The 15,140-nt window shown below is 40.6% G+C and overlaps 1 protein-coding gene across 10 annotated transcripts in view; it reads right to left on the bottom strand.

Annotated features, from left to right (window-relative positions):
• Positions 1-381: 381 nt before the first annotated feature.
• Elmo1 (engulfment and cell motility 1) overlaps positions 382-15,140 on the bottom strand; it is a 532,930-nt gene continuing 518,171 nt past the window's right edge. For all 10 annotated transcript variants that reach the window (XM_074065278.1, XM_020158561.2, XM_074065279.1 and 7 more), the window contains 2 exons: positions 6,651-6,728; positions 382-1,725 (listed from right to left, as the gene is read on the bottom strand). In XM_074065278.1, the coding sequence (XP_073921379.1) occupies positions 1,525-1,725; positions 6,651-6,728 (279 nt within the window). In that variant the 3' untranslated portion in view covers positions 382-1,524. The remainder of the gene's footprint in view (positions 1,726-6,650; positions 6,729-15,140) is intronic.

The following is a 15,140-nucleotide window of genomic DNA, read 5'->3' as shown; positions in this document are numbered from 1 at the left end:
TAACTATGCTTCTTCAGGGTTGTGATATGCTTAACTGGACCAGTTCTGTAAGTTATATAATGGCAAGGAAGAAAAGCAATGGAGAAATTATGGTCTGGAGGCAGCAATATGAAGTGAATAGATCATATTTTTACACAGGGAGTCTGATTTTCTCAGTTAGTTAAGATGCCTTCCTAAAAGTGACATCCTTCATTGATGCTCAAAGTTGACAATGACCTCACAATAGCTGAGAATCTCTAGACCAGTGCTTCCAAAAACTAACATGCACACAAATAGCCTGGGGTTGGTTATCAGATTTTGCATTTTTAACCAGGTCCCAGATGATGTTAAAGACTGACTAGCAAGAAGCTAGGTTACAAATCAACACGCCGGATCCCCAACTCATCACAGTTAATTTTATTCCACAGCATGTTTAAGGGAATGTTATTTTCAGGAAGATGTTTGGGGTTAAAATAATTAAAAAAAAACTGGGAAGTACACACATTTATGTATCTCTTCTTTTCATTAAATATATATCTGTTTGGCAAAAAATGTTAGACTCTTTTGTACAAAAAACAAAGCAAAAAAAATAACCCAAAATCCTTGCAAATTGTAAATACTTGTAATAATTACAACGATGTAAACTTGGATGTCTGACAGCTTGACCATCCTGTGGAACCTGGGTTGCAGCAGGAGCCCCCAGGAGAAGGTGACAACAAACCCTTGGGTAGCAACAGCCGGTCATAGAGGCGTTTAGGTTTAGTCTATTAGAGATTGAGCATGACTACTGGTTTCATTTGTGCTTTCTGCTAAGAGGCTGGGAGTGTGTGTGGAAATGAAAGGTCTGGGCTGGGAAAGGGACAGGAAGCCCAAGACTAGCTAGCATGGAGGGAAGTGGGTCAAGGTCACAGTGCAGACACGGAGCAGGTATGGGCTCTGTGGACCGTTTGGGGGAACCTGATGCTGGCGAGGACTATGATGAGGCTGCTGCTGCTGCTCTTGGGACCGGAGAGAATCAGGGCACGGGGAAGGGAGAGGGAAGAGATCTGAAAGTGGTTCTCAACTCAAATGGAACTTGGTGGTGTGAGCTGAGCCTAGAGAGAAGGGAAAGAAGGATGTGGCGTTTGGTCTTCTCTTTAGGTAGCTGTGTCTTCCAGACACAGGCCTTGGGCATTCATCTTGGTTTGGTGGGCAAGTTTTGGGGTAGGTTGGGGGTGCTGGCTTTCCTGCTCCATGAAGGAGGGACATGCCTGGTAGAGGATAGGATGGAAGGGCCCTTTGGCTCTCTTATTAGAGGTGGTTTTGCTTGTACCCACCACTGAACTGCAGTGAACCAGTATTCCAAAGCAGTGAATCTGGCAGATTTAGGGAGGTGGGTAAGATACCAGGGGTTGAACAAAGCTGGGACTACAGGTAAGGCCAAAGGTAGGGTTGATCTGCAATTTTCCCTCCACCAAAAGATGGTTCCAAGGCGCGGGAATGTTCCCTTCTCTCCTGTTAGCTAGATTTTCCAGTTTTGGAGGGGTGTTTCTGGGCCTTGCCACTTCAGTTACAGTCATAGACAAAGTCGTAGTTGCTAGGCTCCTTAGGGATCGGGGGAGGTGCGTCGGGGATCTGGATGTTTTCCAGGTCTAGCAGGCGGAGCTTGATCTCCATGCTGAGCAGTGTGTCCAGGTCATTCCGCGTGAGTTCGCTCATCATGTCTTTCCCAAGCAGTGCATTCAGCCCGTCTGTCCAGATGCAGTACTGGCAGGAAGAGAGGCAACAGAGATCATTACTGATGGCAATTACGGGAGTAGTAAAAACAGCTATTGCTTAATGAGTGCTCAACATGTGCCAAGTTTTGTGTGAAGTGCTCTGTTTGTGTTGTCATTTCATATTATAAGTCTGGCACTTCTGTTATCATCTCTGTTTGACAAGTAAGAGAATTAAGGCACAGAGAAGTAATGTGGTAGTGACTGGGATTTGAACTCAGGCAACCTGACTCTAGAACTTTGCTCTCACATGCAAAAATGTCTCCCCACGAAACACGGAGGATATGGGTTTTCTGTGCTGTGCAGAATAATATTGCAAACAGCCCCCAGGTGAGTCCCTGGCTTTAAGGTATCCATGGGATATATCCCAACACTCCTGGACTCAGGCAGCAGGCCAAGCTTGCTTCTTTCTGACACCATAGTTCATGGTCTAGTAGCTAATATATGCCAGTCTTCTTTGATCGCTAATGTGCACAATGACAGCTCCACCCCACCTTGAAGTAGTATTACCTTTGTGTTTCTCAGCAAAAGTGCTAGGAAATAACCTTTGCTGCCCAAAGTCTGAGGGCCAAATTGGCTAACACTATTGGGTGATCTTGATAGGAGGTGGTTTGGCTGCCTCTCTGGGGACCTCATCTGCCGTGTCTCCGGTGCCCAGGGTTTCTCTGGTGCCTGATTCTTGGATACATCATCTACTTTGGAAAAATCTCCAGAATTCACAACTAAGGGTTTGGTTCTTTTCTCATAAAATTTATTATAGCCTTTTGCCTCTCCACTAGACTATGAATTCCCGAGGGAAAAGAGCTCTGCTTCACTTATCTGAGGATGTGCCTTGTTCTTGTCAGCTTCCTCCTAGAGACTAGGGTCCTGCCTTGACCTGGAAAGAGAGCTGTGATACCTGATGCTTTCGTCAGGGAGCCACCTTTGCTCCCAGCATCTGATGCTCTGCTTGCTTCTCTGTTGTCCCTGATCCTAAACAACATTCTGTAATGGCAAGTGCTCTGACTTGTTTTCCTTGTAGCAACAAGGCTGCAGATTCCAGTCTTTTTCTGCTTCTTTGAGTCAAGGTGTAATTTCAGATCCTACTTAGCCTAAGTGTTGCATTGTAGCCACCTGGGCTGTGCTCCAGAATATGACAAGCAGATCTCAACAGAATCATAAAAGACTGCAAGCATTACCTAAGTCTTCAGTCACTTTAATGTGATGGCAATCTTCCATGATGCATGTCAATCATCTTTTTAAGCAGAAGAGGTGCATCATGGGTGTATCATGAGATCTGCGTCTGAGGAGTGCAACAATGAACTTTAGGCTTTGGTTTTACCTTGGCTTTTGCCCAAAGCATTTAACCCATCTAAATATAGGTTTGGTGCTAAGGGATTTCTGGAAGCATCAGTATCCTCAGGAATACCTCAGTCAGATTCTGAACATGTATCACCATCTGTTTCCTCACAAATAACCTTGTTAGAAATAGACACCTAGTTCCCACCCTGGAGATCCTTATTTTGTCCCTGTGAGATGAGGAAGCTTTTAGCTTCTCAGATAATTCTGCCCAAGTATGGGCACCACCAAATGCTGTGCTCTGGGTGGCCCCTTACAACTCTGACACTGTTTCATGGTAACTCATAAATCCTAGGGGTACTGCTTTGTGTGTGCAGCCTTTTCAGGCCCGGCCAGTTTCCTGGTACAGATTAATTATCCCACAGGAGTATTTCTTCTGAGAAGCAGCAAGCACAGAAAATTTCATTAAAAACTGTATTGACAAATCAGTAAAAAACCCTGTACTACTGAATTTGAGTTGGAATTATCAGCTCATGACATATTTTATCTTAAAAAATTATAACTTCTAGCTCTGTCCCCCTAAAGGCCTAAAAATAATGACCAAGTGGTAATAAACACATCTTATGCCCAGATTCTGGTTGTTCACTACTATTTCCAATTAAAAATAGCCAGGATCCATACAGAAAGGGCAGGAAACATACAAAATGAACATACAGTATCTTGTCATACCAGAAAGATGGTTTGATGGTGGACCTACTTGCCCCAGACAGGATAATTTGGACACTACTAAATCACAATAACTGAAGCATCTTGAGTCAGAAATATTTTCAAATCCACAACTTCACAGTGATACTCAAGCCACCTAAACACATCTCATTGCTCTTCTTGAAGAAGTGTTTATTATTTTGAAAACTGGCAATGCCTATCATATATTTTGTAAAACTTTAGGGTAACCAAGACGTTGATGAGGCGAGTTTGATTTTATACATCCTACTAATAAATGAAGATGGAATGATGTAATTGAGGTTTCAACCTTTTGCAGTCTCTAGAGGGTTCAAGGATCTAGGCAATGATCAAACATTTTAAAAAGAAAGGCAAGAAGACAAAGTAGAAAACACCACTGCTGCTGGTTATCACAATCCAGACTATCCACAGTGTTACAGGAGTAATTACCTGGTTTCTTCAGTAAAATGACTTGCAAGGGGGAAAACACATGCACATGGTTGTGAGAGAAAGAGAGGAACCTACATACTCAGAGAAACCTAAAAAGCATGCCAACCAGTTACAATGCATACACATCATTTCAATTCTTATTTGAACAAAGTATAAAAGTAAAAACACACAATTAGAGAAATCTGAAAACTGTGGATTAGGACCACTACATGACTAATTTAGGTGTGATAATAATATTGCAGTTATATTTCAAAATGAACTCTGGTATTGAGATACGTACAGGAATTTTTTATAAAATGACATCTGAATTTGCTTCAAAATAATATGGGTGTGTATATATGACTGGATGGGAGCGTAGATGAAGTCAGACTGACTCAAAGTTGATTAGTGTTTGAAGTTGAGTGGTTGGACTGGCAAGAAAACCCTCCACTGGGTGATGGCTAATGGAAAAGGGTTTTTGGAGCAAGACTGCCAGGGTTCAAATCCCAGCTCTGGTATTTTCTTCTTGAGTGACCTTGGGAAGTCTCTTAACATTCCTGTGCCTCATTTTCCTTGTTTACAAAGTGAGGATGATATAGTTTTGCTTCTTTTAGAGTTGTACAAGGATTGGGTGAGGATCTCTGCATGTATGTATTTATGTATGCATGCATGTATCTATCTATCTATCTATCTATCTATCTATCTATCTATCTATCTATCTACATATGGCATTTCCATTGTTAAATTATTCAGTTTGGGAGGCCTTTCTCCCTTCCTTTGACTAATGAGGATATCTACAATAGAACTTAGTATTTTATGGAGTGATTATGAAAAGAAAATGAGATAATAGATATGCACTGTTTTGAAGAAATTTTAAGTGTTCCTAAGTGTATGGAATTTTTCTCCTCACTGCATCTATAAGTGGCAGATATGAATATAAATCTGGCAGTCCCAGAGCATTTGTCCTTATCTTCAATTAATGTACACACACTGGGGACAATAGCCTGGCATTGATTTAGTAATATTCAAAGTTCTATTCTTTTAAGTAGTGTTCTATACTGTCCTATATAATATGTCGTCCTGTGCATGACCATAAATTCACTTAAAAACAGAAATAGTAGGACACAGAATCTATTTTCAGAAAGATGAAGACAAAGTCTTACCCTTCTGCAAACGAAATGTCAACTGACACAGAATTATATTTAAGCACCATTCTAAATGCAGGATTTGTGTCTAATCTCTTCTCTTTCTTTGGGATGTGCAGTTTTATTCAAAAGCTTCAAACCAGTGAAAACCAGATACTAAATACCTTCTAAATGAGCTGAATCTCCTAGGGAAATGGGGAACAAAAGTCAGATTCTATCAAAATGTTCCCTTCCTTTCAAAAATCTGTTTGTGCAGCTACATGCAAAACAAAAATTTCAATATTATCATCTAAAAATAAAAGTTTTAAGCATGATATTGGGTTCTAGTTTACAAGAGAAAAAGTTAAATCAACCATAACTGCTACTTTATCTTACAAATGCATTTTCCTAGATTTATGCTAAATATCTTAAATATAGCTGACAGCGTGTTTCAAGAAGAGAAACAAATTATACATATAACAAGATGTCAAAAAGGGATAAAAGCATCTTGGAAATAAAATTCCAACAGCAGAGACAGCCCTAAACCTCTTAAAATAGCATAAAGAACCATGGTAGAGAACCTTACTTCATCAGATGTTTTAAAGGCTAGAGACTAGTTTATCTTGGGAAAATCCAGACCCCAAAGTAAATATTCAACCAAAAAACAGAGCTCTAGGCAGGGCAGGAGGCTTCTTCCTTTGGGCTAACAATGATGTTTTTGCTGAATTTGAGGTATCTGTGCATCCATTTTCTTTACTAGTAGGAAGTTGTAGTTTGGACTTTGAATACTCCCTAAAGGCTCTGGTGTTAACAGTGTGCATTTCAATCTGTGGTGCTATTGGGAGGGAGGTGGTGAAATTTTTAAGAGGTAAAAGGAAGTGAGATCACTGGGGGTGTGCCCTTGGAGTGGATACTGGAATGATGGCCCCTTCCTCTCTCTTTGCTTTCCAGTGCCACGAGGTGAGCAGCTTCCTTCTTCACATGTTCCCACCATGATGTTCTGCCTCATCACAGGTCCAAAGGCAATGGGGCCAAGTAACTACAACTGAAACCTCTGAAATCATCTCAATTGATTTCCATCTAAATTGACTGTCTACGGTATTTTGTCGCAGTAATGGAAATCTGACCAGGACACATAAACTGTCAATTGAGTTACTAGGAAGTTGGAACTATGAAACTGGCCATTTTTCAAGAGGTTTCTATCCTATTCTAAGACAACGAGAAGCCCTTTTGTTCATGATTTTCCTCAGGCAGGCTTTTTTTTTTTAATGAAATTTCTTCCTTTCTAATATTTTTCCTTGTGTTGATTTTTCTAGAGACAATGTAATATTTTCTCCTAAGCTAACCCCACCGAGACTCTTACCTCATGCTTGTCAGGAGCAATGAAGTTCAATTGGCAGTTTGAGTCATACAAGATGGAGAAAGCAAGTTCAAGCACCTCCTACAAGAGAGGAGAGAAAATGCCACATTAAAGAAAATTGGCACATTGCAACTGCACATCTCTCACTGTTATAAATAGTTGCAGCTTGAACACAGAGTAGGGCCTGCTGCCTGTCCAGACAAAAGTAGCAGCAGCAAGGCTGGTGGAGGAAGGCGTAAGCTTTTCAAGGTTCACAGGATGAGTCTGTCTTTCTGTTCAAGGCAGATCTGCATGAAACATCTCAGTTCTCATGCCAGCCCAAGGAGCGAGAATTATCATTGCCCTTTCCCGGGTGGGGCTTAGAGAGGTCAAGCCATAGGGCCTTAAAGCTGTGCTATTCTCCTTCCTTTCTTCAGTGTTTCCCTTCTAGGGAGACATTCAAAACAGTAAACTCACTCCCAATTCACAGTGTTTAGGGTTGCTTTACCTTCTATCACTCTCAACAGAGGTCCATACAGGTACGAACTTCCCTAAAGGTAGATGGTATCTCTGAGGCAATGAGGCTTCTGAGTGAACCTGTATCTTGATGCGTCTCCTCTGATTTGTGCACTACTACAGAGCAAAAATGCACAGAGCTCAGACTTTATTCACTAGAGGTTGCAGGATATAAAGGAGAAGCCTGGGCTCAAGTGACAGAAGACCCAGACTCCTTCATAGCTGATGGTCCACAGAGTATAGACTGAGGGCCAGCCCATGGTACCAAGGGCTGTGACACTTTCATTTCATTGCAGCTACATGACTTTGGCCAAGGCACTCAGTGTCAAGGTCTAATATGAATGTTAAAAACACTTCTTGAATTGTATGTGCTGTATGAGTATCAGGTACCATGACCACTCCATTGGTCTGAGAAGTCACATAAGCATGGGGCAAATGAAAGTTTCCAGTACTAATCTGGAGGGGAAGGTCAAGTGTATCGGTACCAGCACTCTACAATGTTCTAGTGCACCTTCCTTCTCTGTGCCTTTATTAGGTACCACTGATGAGCACCCCTCTCCCTTGCTGTGATCTGGGAACTGAACTACTTCCCAGAAGCATTCTTTCTTGGGGATCTGGACCTCTCCACATCATTGTCTGCCTTACTTCTGTCAGAGGATTGTCTTTGGTGAGTGACTCACAGCACAAATGCCCCAGAAAGAAGGTGGAAGGCAAAAAGATGAAGTCAATGCCTCCAGATTTCAGATGAATTAGAGAAGCTTTCCAAAGTGAACTCTGAAAACCCTGTGTTGGCTGGATCCTCTCCCCACACAGCCCACTTTCAAGCTGTTGCTGGTTCTTGTGGAGTTCTTGGCCTGGCGCACATCCAGCCGCCCCTCATTAAGAGAGAGCAGCCCCTTCTGAGGCTACTACCTGGCATTCAGATGGTCTCCTCACTCTGCCAGAAATAGAAGCCCTTGGAAGAAAGAGTGCTGACTCATGCAACAGGAGCTCTTCTGCAAAAAGGATTCTTCTTATTATTTCTTTTAGTAAAATTAGTGAATCTTAATTGTACAAAGGTTCACTGTATTTCACACACGTGTGTACTGGAATTTGATCAGATTAACTCCCTCTATTGCTCTTTCTTTCCCTTTCTCCTCTTATTTTTCAACAGCCTTCAATGGGTTTTATTATGCCATCTGCATACATGGACACAATGTATTTTGAAATTATTCTCCCCTCTCCCTCCCCCCTCCATGTTCCCTCAAACAGTCCCAGAAGTACATTCATGTTATATGTGTGTGTGCATGTGTGCATGCATGTGTGTGTATGTATTTTTTTTAGGTCTAGATTCCACATATGAGAGAAAACATGCAACCTTTGTCCTTCTGAACCTAGCTTATTTCACCTAACATGATGATCTCCAGTTGATGAAGATCATACAGAATAAAGGAACTCATCAGTGCACAAACACAATTTCCCATTAAGTTTGGCACCTGTTTCCATACCACATCACTTTCAATCTCTTAATTTATAATTAAAAATGGCCATGGTCCTACTAGTGGTGCTATAAATTGACAATCTTTTTTTAAAGATCAATAAAGCAATGCATAACAAGAAGCAAGGATCTACCCCTGCCATTCATTATTCCTAAAAATATCCTAAAATAACAAAAGCTATGTATTATTATCTTTAAGAAAACTATGAGAAAGTAAATATTTCTCCATCCTTTGGGGATAAAGGAAATCACAAATTAGCAAATAAGAGAAATATATGTGGCCAGCCATTCAGTAAGAAAATTATGAAGACCTGATGTTAAGTGACAAAGGAGCAGAAGAAATGCAGCTACTGAGTGCAATTGTGACAATATTTATAAATGGACAGACAGGCAGTGCGCCAGTGAAGTGAAAATTACGATAAGGTACTGGGACCACAGGTCATTACTTCTTCTCAAAACATTTCTTCAACAAAATTAATGAAAAATGTTCTCAGATCAGAAGTTTGTATGAATGATGATTTCTTTACTGATCTGAGAGTCATTCATTAGTAAACTCTGAGTCATACTTGAGAAGCTGGAGAGATAGGATAGCATGACTTTGCTAGCAGGTTGGGATATTTCAGCAGACTGAGACACCCTTTGGAGGGAAACAGGACAAGGTGAAATTCTTTCCGGTCTTTTCTGCTTGATTCTGGGTGACATCTATCATTTTGCTCAGGGAAATAACATGGCCAGCCATTATCTTGTGACAGCAGCTGGTGTGAATGCCACCACTGCCCAGATATGTGCTCTTGATTAGGTGCTGAAGTCTGTAGAGACCAGAGTGTCAGCATGGTTAGTACTGTGACACTTTCTTTTCTACAGTGGGACAAAGAAGGGAGAAAGTGTGCTGATTTTGGGTTTTGCCCTTCTATGGCATATACTGCTTAGGACATGAATGATTGGAGCTGTCATGACCTAGATTCCTGATAAACACAGGCAGGAAATAGGAAGTAAGGGAGAATGTCAATCCTCCCTTTAATTACACCAAGGTTGCCTGGGAGGGGTGGGAGGAATTAATTCTCTAAACCTCATGCCTGCGTGAAAGGGTGCTATCACTTATAATGGGTTTTATCGACATCTCCAGCTTGCTGTCATTGAGTCACTCATGGAGGTCAGCTCTGTAGCACTTGGAACAGGAAGCTGTCACCTGTGCAAACTGCCCAAGAGGGAGAGAGGCGCCAGGTGGTGACCGAGCAGGCTGTCACAGATCTGGGGCAGTGCTCCCCTCAGGGGCCTGCTGCCACACACCACAACATTCATTCAGACATTCTAATGCTCTGAAGCTTTGTTGCTCACTACTAAGGTCTTCCATTTCCTCCAGATTTAATTTGGTGAAAAATTACATCTAGGAGCAGTGCATGTCCATCCTTTTCTAGTGATGCACACCTGCCCCCTGTCCCATGGAGGAAGATTCTGGATGGGCTGGAGTCTGGGGCAAGAGGAAGCAAGAAGGAACTGAATATCCCTCCATCCCCTGGGGCCTCAGAGCTCCTGCTCAACCCTCTGGCCCTGGGAGTGCTGGGAAGGCATGTGGGTCAGAGAAGTGGCACCTGGGTGGGAAGGTGTTTGAATGTTGATTCTTCCATGGATCAAACGATGGACTGACAATACAAGAAGAGAGTTTTCTGTTACGTGTTTTTAGTACATGGGGTAGGCTGCCATTCTTTACATTGGAGGTAACTTACCATATTTGGTCATTTTCCCAGCATTCACTGAACTATGCTGGTTCTTCATCTAGCCAGGTCATCCAAGGGTGAAGTATTTTCATGAAAGACACAGGGTACAGAATGGCATGTGTGGAGGTGATAAATAGGACCATGAAAATGTAGATTCCACACCTGTAATCCTACCTACTCAGGAGGATTTAGGTTCATAGCCAACCTAGGCAGAACTACCCTGAGTTTAAGCCCCAGTACCACACACAAACAAATGTAGATTTCGAAGCTTCAGCACTTGCTGCTTATCTACACACCTACGAATTAGAGTTCCTATTTTATTATTATTACTTATTGGCATTACTAGGGTTTGAACTTAGAACCTCACATTTAGTAAGCAGGTGCTCTACTACTTGAGCCATGCCCCTACTCCTTTTTGCTTTTAGTTTTTTTTTTTTTCTGTTTTTAAATTTTACATAGAGTCTTGCACTTTTTGCCTGGACCAGTCTTGGACAGTGATCCACCTACTTATGTCTCTCATGTAGCTGGCATTATGGGCATGTATCAGCACGCCTGGCTTGTTCTTTGAGGTAGGGTTTCACTAACATTTTTGCCTGGGCTGCCTAGAACCATGTATGATCCTCCTATCTCTGCCTCTCAAGTAACTCAGATTTTAGATGTAAGCCATTTATGGAACAAAACCAAAAAGTCATTAATGTAGTACATAGCAGAAGAGATTGCCTTCTTCAAGCATGCATACCTTCCTGGCTCCAATCTACCTTAACAGCATTATTATCCAATCTTAACCAATAGTTCTCCAACTGTCCCTGCCTCTACCTAGTCACCCTCCCCTCTCTTCTCCACCTTCTCTTTTCAAAACCAACTCAAGTACTGTCTCTTCCACTAGCTATTCTCAATTCTCCCTGGCTACCCCTGGTTTATTTATCTTTTTGGTCTAGATGATGAATTGTAATTGCATGTTTATACACAAGTCTCACTGTTAGACACCCTGGGCCAGGCACCAGGCCATATATATGTTTGGATTCCTAACACCTGGTACAAAGAAGATGCTTATTCCATTTACCAAATGAATAAATGATAAATGAAGTAAATCTGAAAAAAGAAAGTTTTTTTGGTTAAGACCAGCAGTTTTAGGCTGATGCCCATATATATTAGAATTTGCCTCTTATTTCAGGCTTAAAAAACACACTGGCAAAACAAAAGCTGGATTCTAGAACATGGAAAGTTGATAGCTTTTCTCACAGAAAATGTGAACCAGTTGGAGGCAGTGAGATCTGCTCTTTGGTGATGATACAGTGACTGTCTAACTACCATCCCAAATCCAGTGAGACAAGCACCAAGACAGCCCAACTTAACACACCCAGCAACACTCCAACTTGTTTTATAAACTACAGAGCTAGAACTTAGAATCTTTAATGTTTAAGAATCAAATGTCTTAAAATTGAATCTCCATCAACCCATAGCAATTCTTTTCAAGCATCAGTCAGAAATTTTCATTCTGTGAAGAACCAGCACTTCTTGTCTCCACTGAAACTTGAATATTGTACAGATTCCCATTAAACACTTAGACTTGAAACTCCAGGAGGCTGGCCACATCTGCCTTTTCTGCCACTCTTTGTCCACAGCTCAGCAGATCTCAGAGGTTCCACGGATGAATGACTGAATATACAGACACATGCTTCTGTAGTAGACACTCAAGGGAAAGGACTGATTCTCTTTGTGTTTTTATCTCTAGGGACTTGGACAGTGTCGGTACATCAGTAGATGTTGAATGGGTGAGAAGAATGTTAGCTACTAGTATTTTTCTATTAACAAAGTGTCTTCCTTATGGATGTTAATGTTTGTCTTGCTCAGCAACACAAGCTGACCCAGAGTCCTACAGCCCAAAATGTCAGAAGCTGTTCCTCAAATGGAACAAATGTCTCATGACATAGCAGCAGTGACTTTGTTCTTCCTACTCTATGCACGTTTTGAGTGATTTTCCTTTAAAGCAGCAAACCTTTCCTTTTTACCCAGAAGTCCCAAAGATTGGAAGAAGGGGGACTCTGGAGTCTTGGGAGAAGGGGTGTAGGTGTGGGGGGTTAAGGAGGTAAAATGTGGCTTTACTTTCTGCCTCTTGATGTTTTGTCTAAAGAACTAAACACATAAACACTAATAACATTACAAGTAATTTTCATGAATATGCAAATGAAAGAGGTAGACTGATGGAAATACTGCCACTCTTACCCCTCAAGTCAGCCTGGAAGAAGTACAAGTGACTAGAACCTGTGGACTCCAGGAAATCCCAGGAAACCGTCTCCATTTACAGTCTCATTTATCTGTTACAGTAGTGTGCCCCACCCATTCATCCACTCACCCATCCATCCATCAATCTATCCATCCATCCATCCATCCATCCATCCATCCATCCATTTTCTTATGAGTGCGACAGCAATAAAAAGAAGCTGGAAATCATCATTTACTTAGTTTGTTTCATTAGTCAAGAGGGGAGAGGTTCTGATACAGGAAGGCCAAATCCACACACACAAAATTTGTTCAAATCAGATCATTATCTCCTGTTTTGATATTGGTGACTTGAATCTCCTTTCTCTCTCTCTCTCCCTCCCCCTTTGCCTCTCCTTCCTCCTAATAATTTTCCTCCTCCTCCTTCTTCTTTTTTCTTTTGTTCTTTCTCCCTCCCCACTCTCTTTTCTGCATTACGCAGGCTAGAAGATAGTGATTTTTGTTCTTTTTTTCAAAAACTCAACTTTTGCTGATTTTTCTCTACTGTTTTCCTGCCTTAAGTTTCAATAATTTATTCTCTAATTTTTATTACTTCTTTTCTTTTGCTTGCTTTAGGTTTAAATTACTTTTTTTCTCTAGTGTCCTAAGGTAGAAACTTGAATGATTTCAGATCTTTTTTTCTGGTACATACGCTGAATGTGATAAATTTTCTCAATAAGCACTGCTTTCGCTGCGTCCTCTATATTTTGATAAGTGGTATTTTAATTTTACTTAATTTAAAATGTTATGATTTCTCTTAAGATTACTTTAAATTATGGGTTATTTATAAGTATATTGCTACATTTCCAAATGCTGGGGGGATCTGCAGCTATCTTTCTGATACTGAGTTTTAGTTTATTTTAGTGTGATCTGAGAATATACTTTGTAAGATTGTTATTCTTATTTTAAGACGTGTCTTATGGTCCAGCATGTGATTATGAAGGAGAGCACAGTCATTGGACAAACTCTATTTTGTCCCTCTCTGGCTTTATTTTTGCCTCTTTTAACTTTTTCCTCCTGAGTTACTCTCTTCTGCAATTACCTTGGAATCCAAGAATGACAGAACTGATCGATAAACATCTCTATGACAAGGGACTAAAAATACTCCTAAGTAAGAGCAAACCACGTAAGACAGATCACCATCCTCTCCCAGCAAATGAGGGTAATTATCCATGATGGTGAGGCTGCATCCCAGAACAGGAGGAATCATCTCATGGGAAACAGATTGCTTTACTCACGTGATGACAGTGACAATTTTTCCAGAACCTGATCAGTTGGACCATTAACCTAACCAAGATTACCTGTTAATGTCAGCTATGCATATCTAACTCCCTCCGTTGTTTCCCTTTTCTTCTTCCCTTGAAGAAGGACTTGGGTCACGTAACTCCTTTGTCTGTTCTTCCCAACATGGCCACAATGATTGAATCTTTTCTGCCCAAGATCACTCTTTGATTGACATATTAGGATGAGTGGCAGAGTCTAGTCTGTTGAAATTACTGGAAAGGACATTTTGCCCTAAAACTTTGGTAACATTAACTGTGAGCTTAAGAAGAATATGCATTTTGCTGTTTGTTGGGTAGATTATTCTATTAATGTCAATTAGATCAAATTGATTGATACTGCTGTCCAACTCATCAATATTCTTTTTGATTTTCTGCCTGCTTGAGCTATTGATTACTGGGAGAGGGATGGTGATTTCTCCAATATAATAATGGATTTGTCTATTTCTCCATTCAGTTCTATCACCTTCACTACTCATGTATTTTGGTGCCTTCCGGTTAAGTTCATACATGTGTAAGGTTATTGTATCTTCTTGCAGAATTGACCCCTTGAAAATTTTCTTTGTTCTGAAGTCTGATTTGTCTGAAATTAATAAGCTACTCTAGCTTTCTTTTGATTAATTTTAGCATGGTATTTCTCCTCATCCCATTACTTTTAAACCCATCTTAGTCTTGTATTTAAAGTGGGCTTCTTGTAAACAACATATTAGCTCTTTTTTTTAAATCAGTTTGAAAATCTCTATCATTTAGTTGATGTGTTTAGGCCATTTGTATTTAAAGTGACTATTGATTAGTATGATTAATATGTATATATTGGGAACTCTTCTATTTGTTACTTGTTCTTTGTGGAATTTCTCCCTTTTGTCTTTTTTTTTTTAGGTACTGGGACTTGAACTCAGGGTCTCATGCACAGTAGGCAGGTGTTCTACCACTTGAGCCACTCTGTCAGCCCTTTCTTTGTTAATTGAGTATCCCATTTCCTCCTTCTTGTCCTTTGTAACTTTGCTGTCATTCATTTCACTTATCCATATGCTTTTATCATCCAACACACTGTTATGATCTTAAACAAAGAATAGTTATCTTTTAGATGGATTAACAATAAAAATTAGCATTTTTATTTCATCTTCACTTATTCTTTCTCTGATTTGCTTTCCTTCTTTATGTAGATCCAAGTTTCTGCTCTATATCACTTTCATTCTGAGTGAACCAATCCTTTTAACACTCCTTGCATGATGTCCACCTTTTCCATTAGGGCCAAAAA

This window comes from Castor canadensis, chromosome 2 (assembly GCF_047511655.1).
Source record: "Castor canadensis chromosome 2, mCasCan1.hap1v2, whole genome shotgun sequence".
NCBI classification, from domain to species: domain Eukaryota; kingdom Metazoa; phylum Chordata; class Mammalia; order Rodentia; family Castoridae; genus Castor; species Castor canadensis.
Note: the sequence above shows the minus strand (reverse complement) of the source record. Positions and strands in the feature narration are given on the sequence as shown.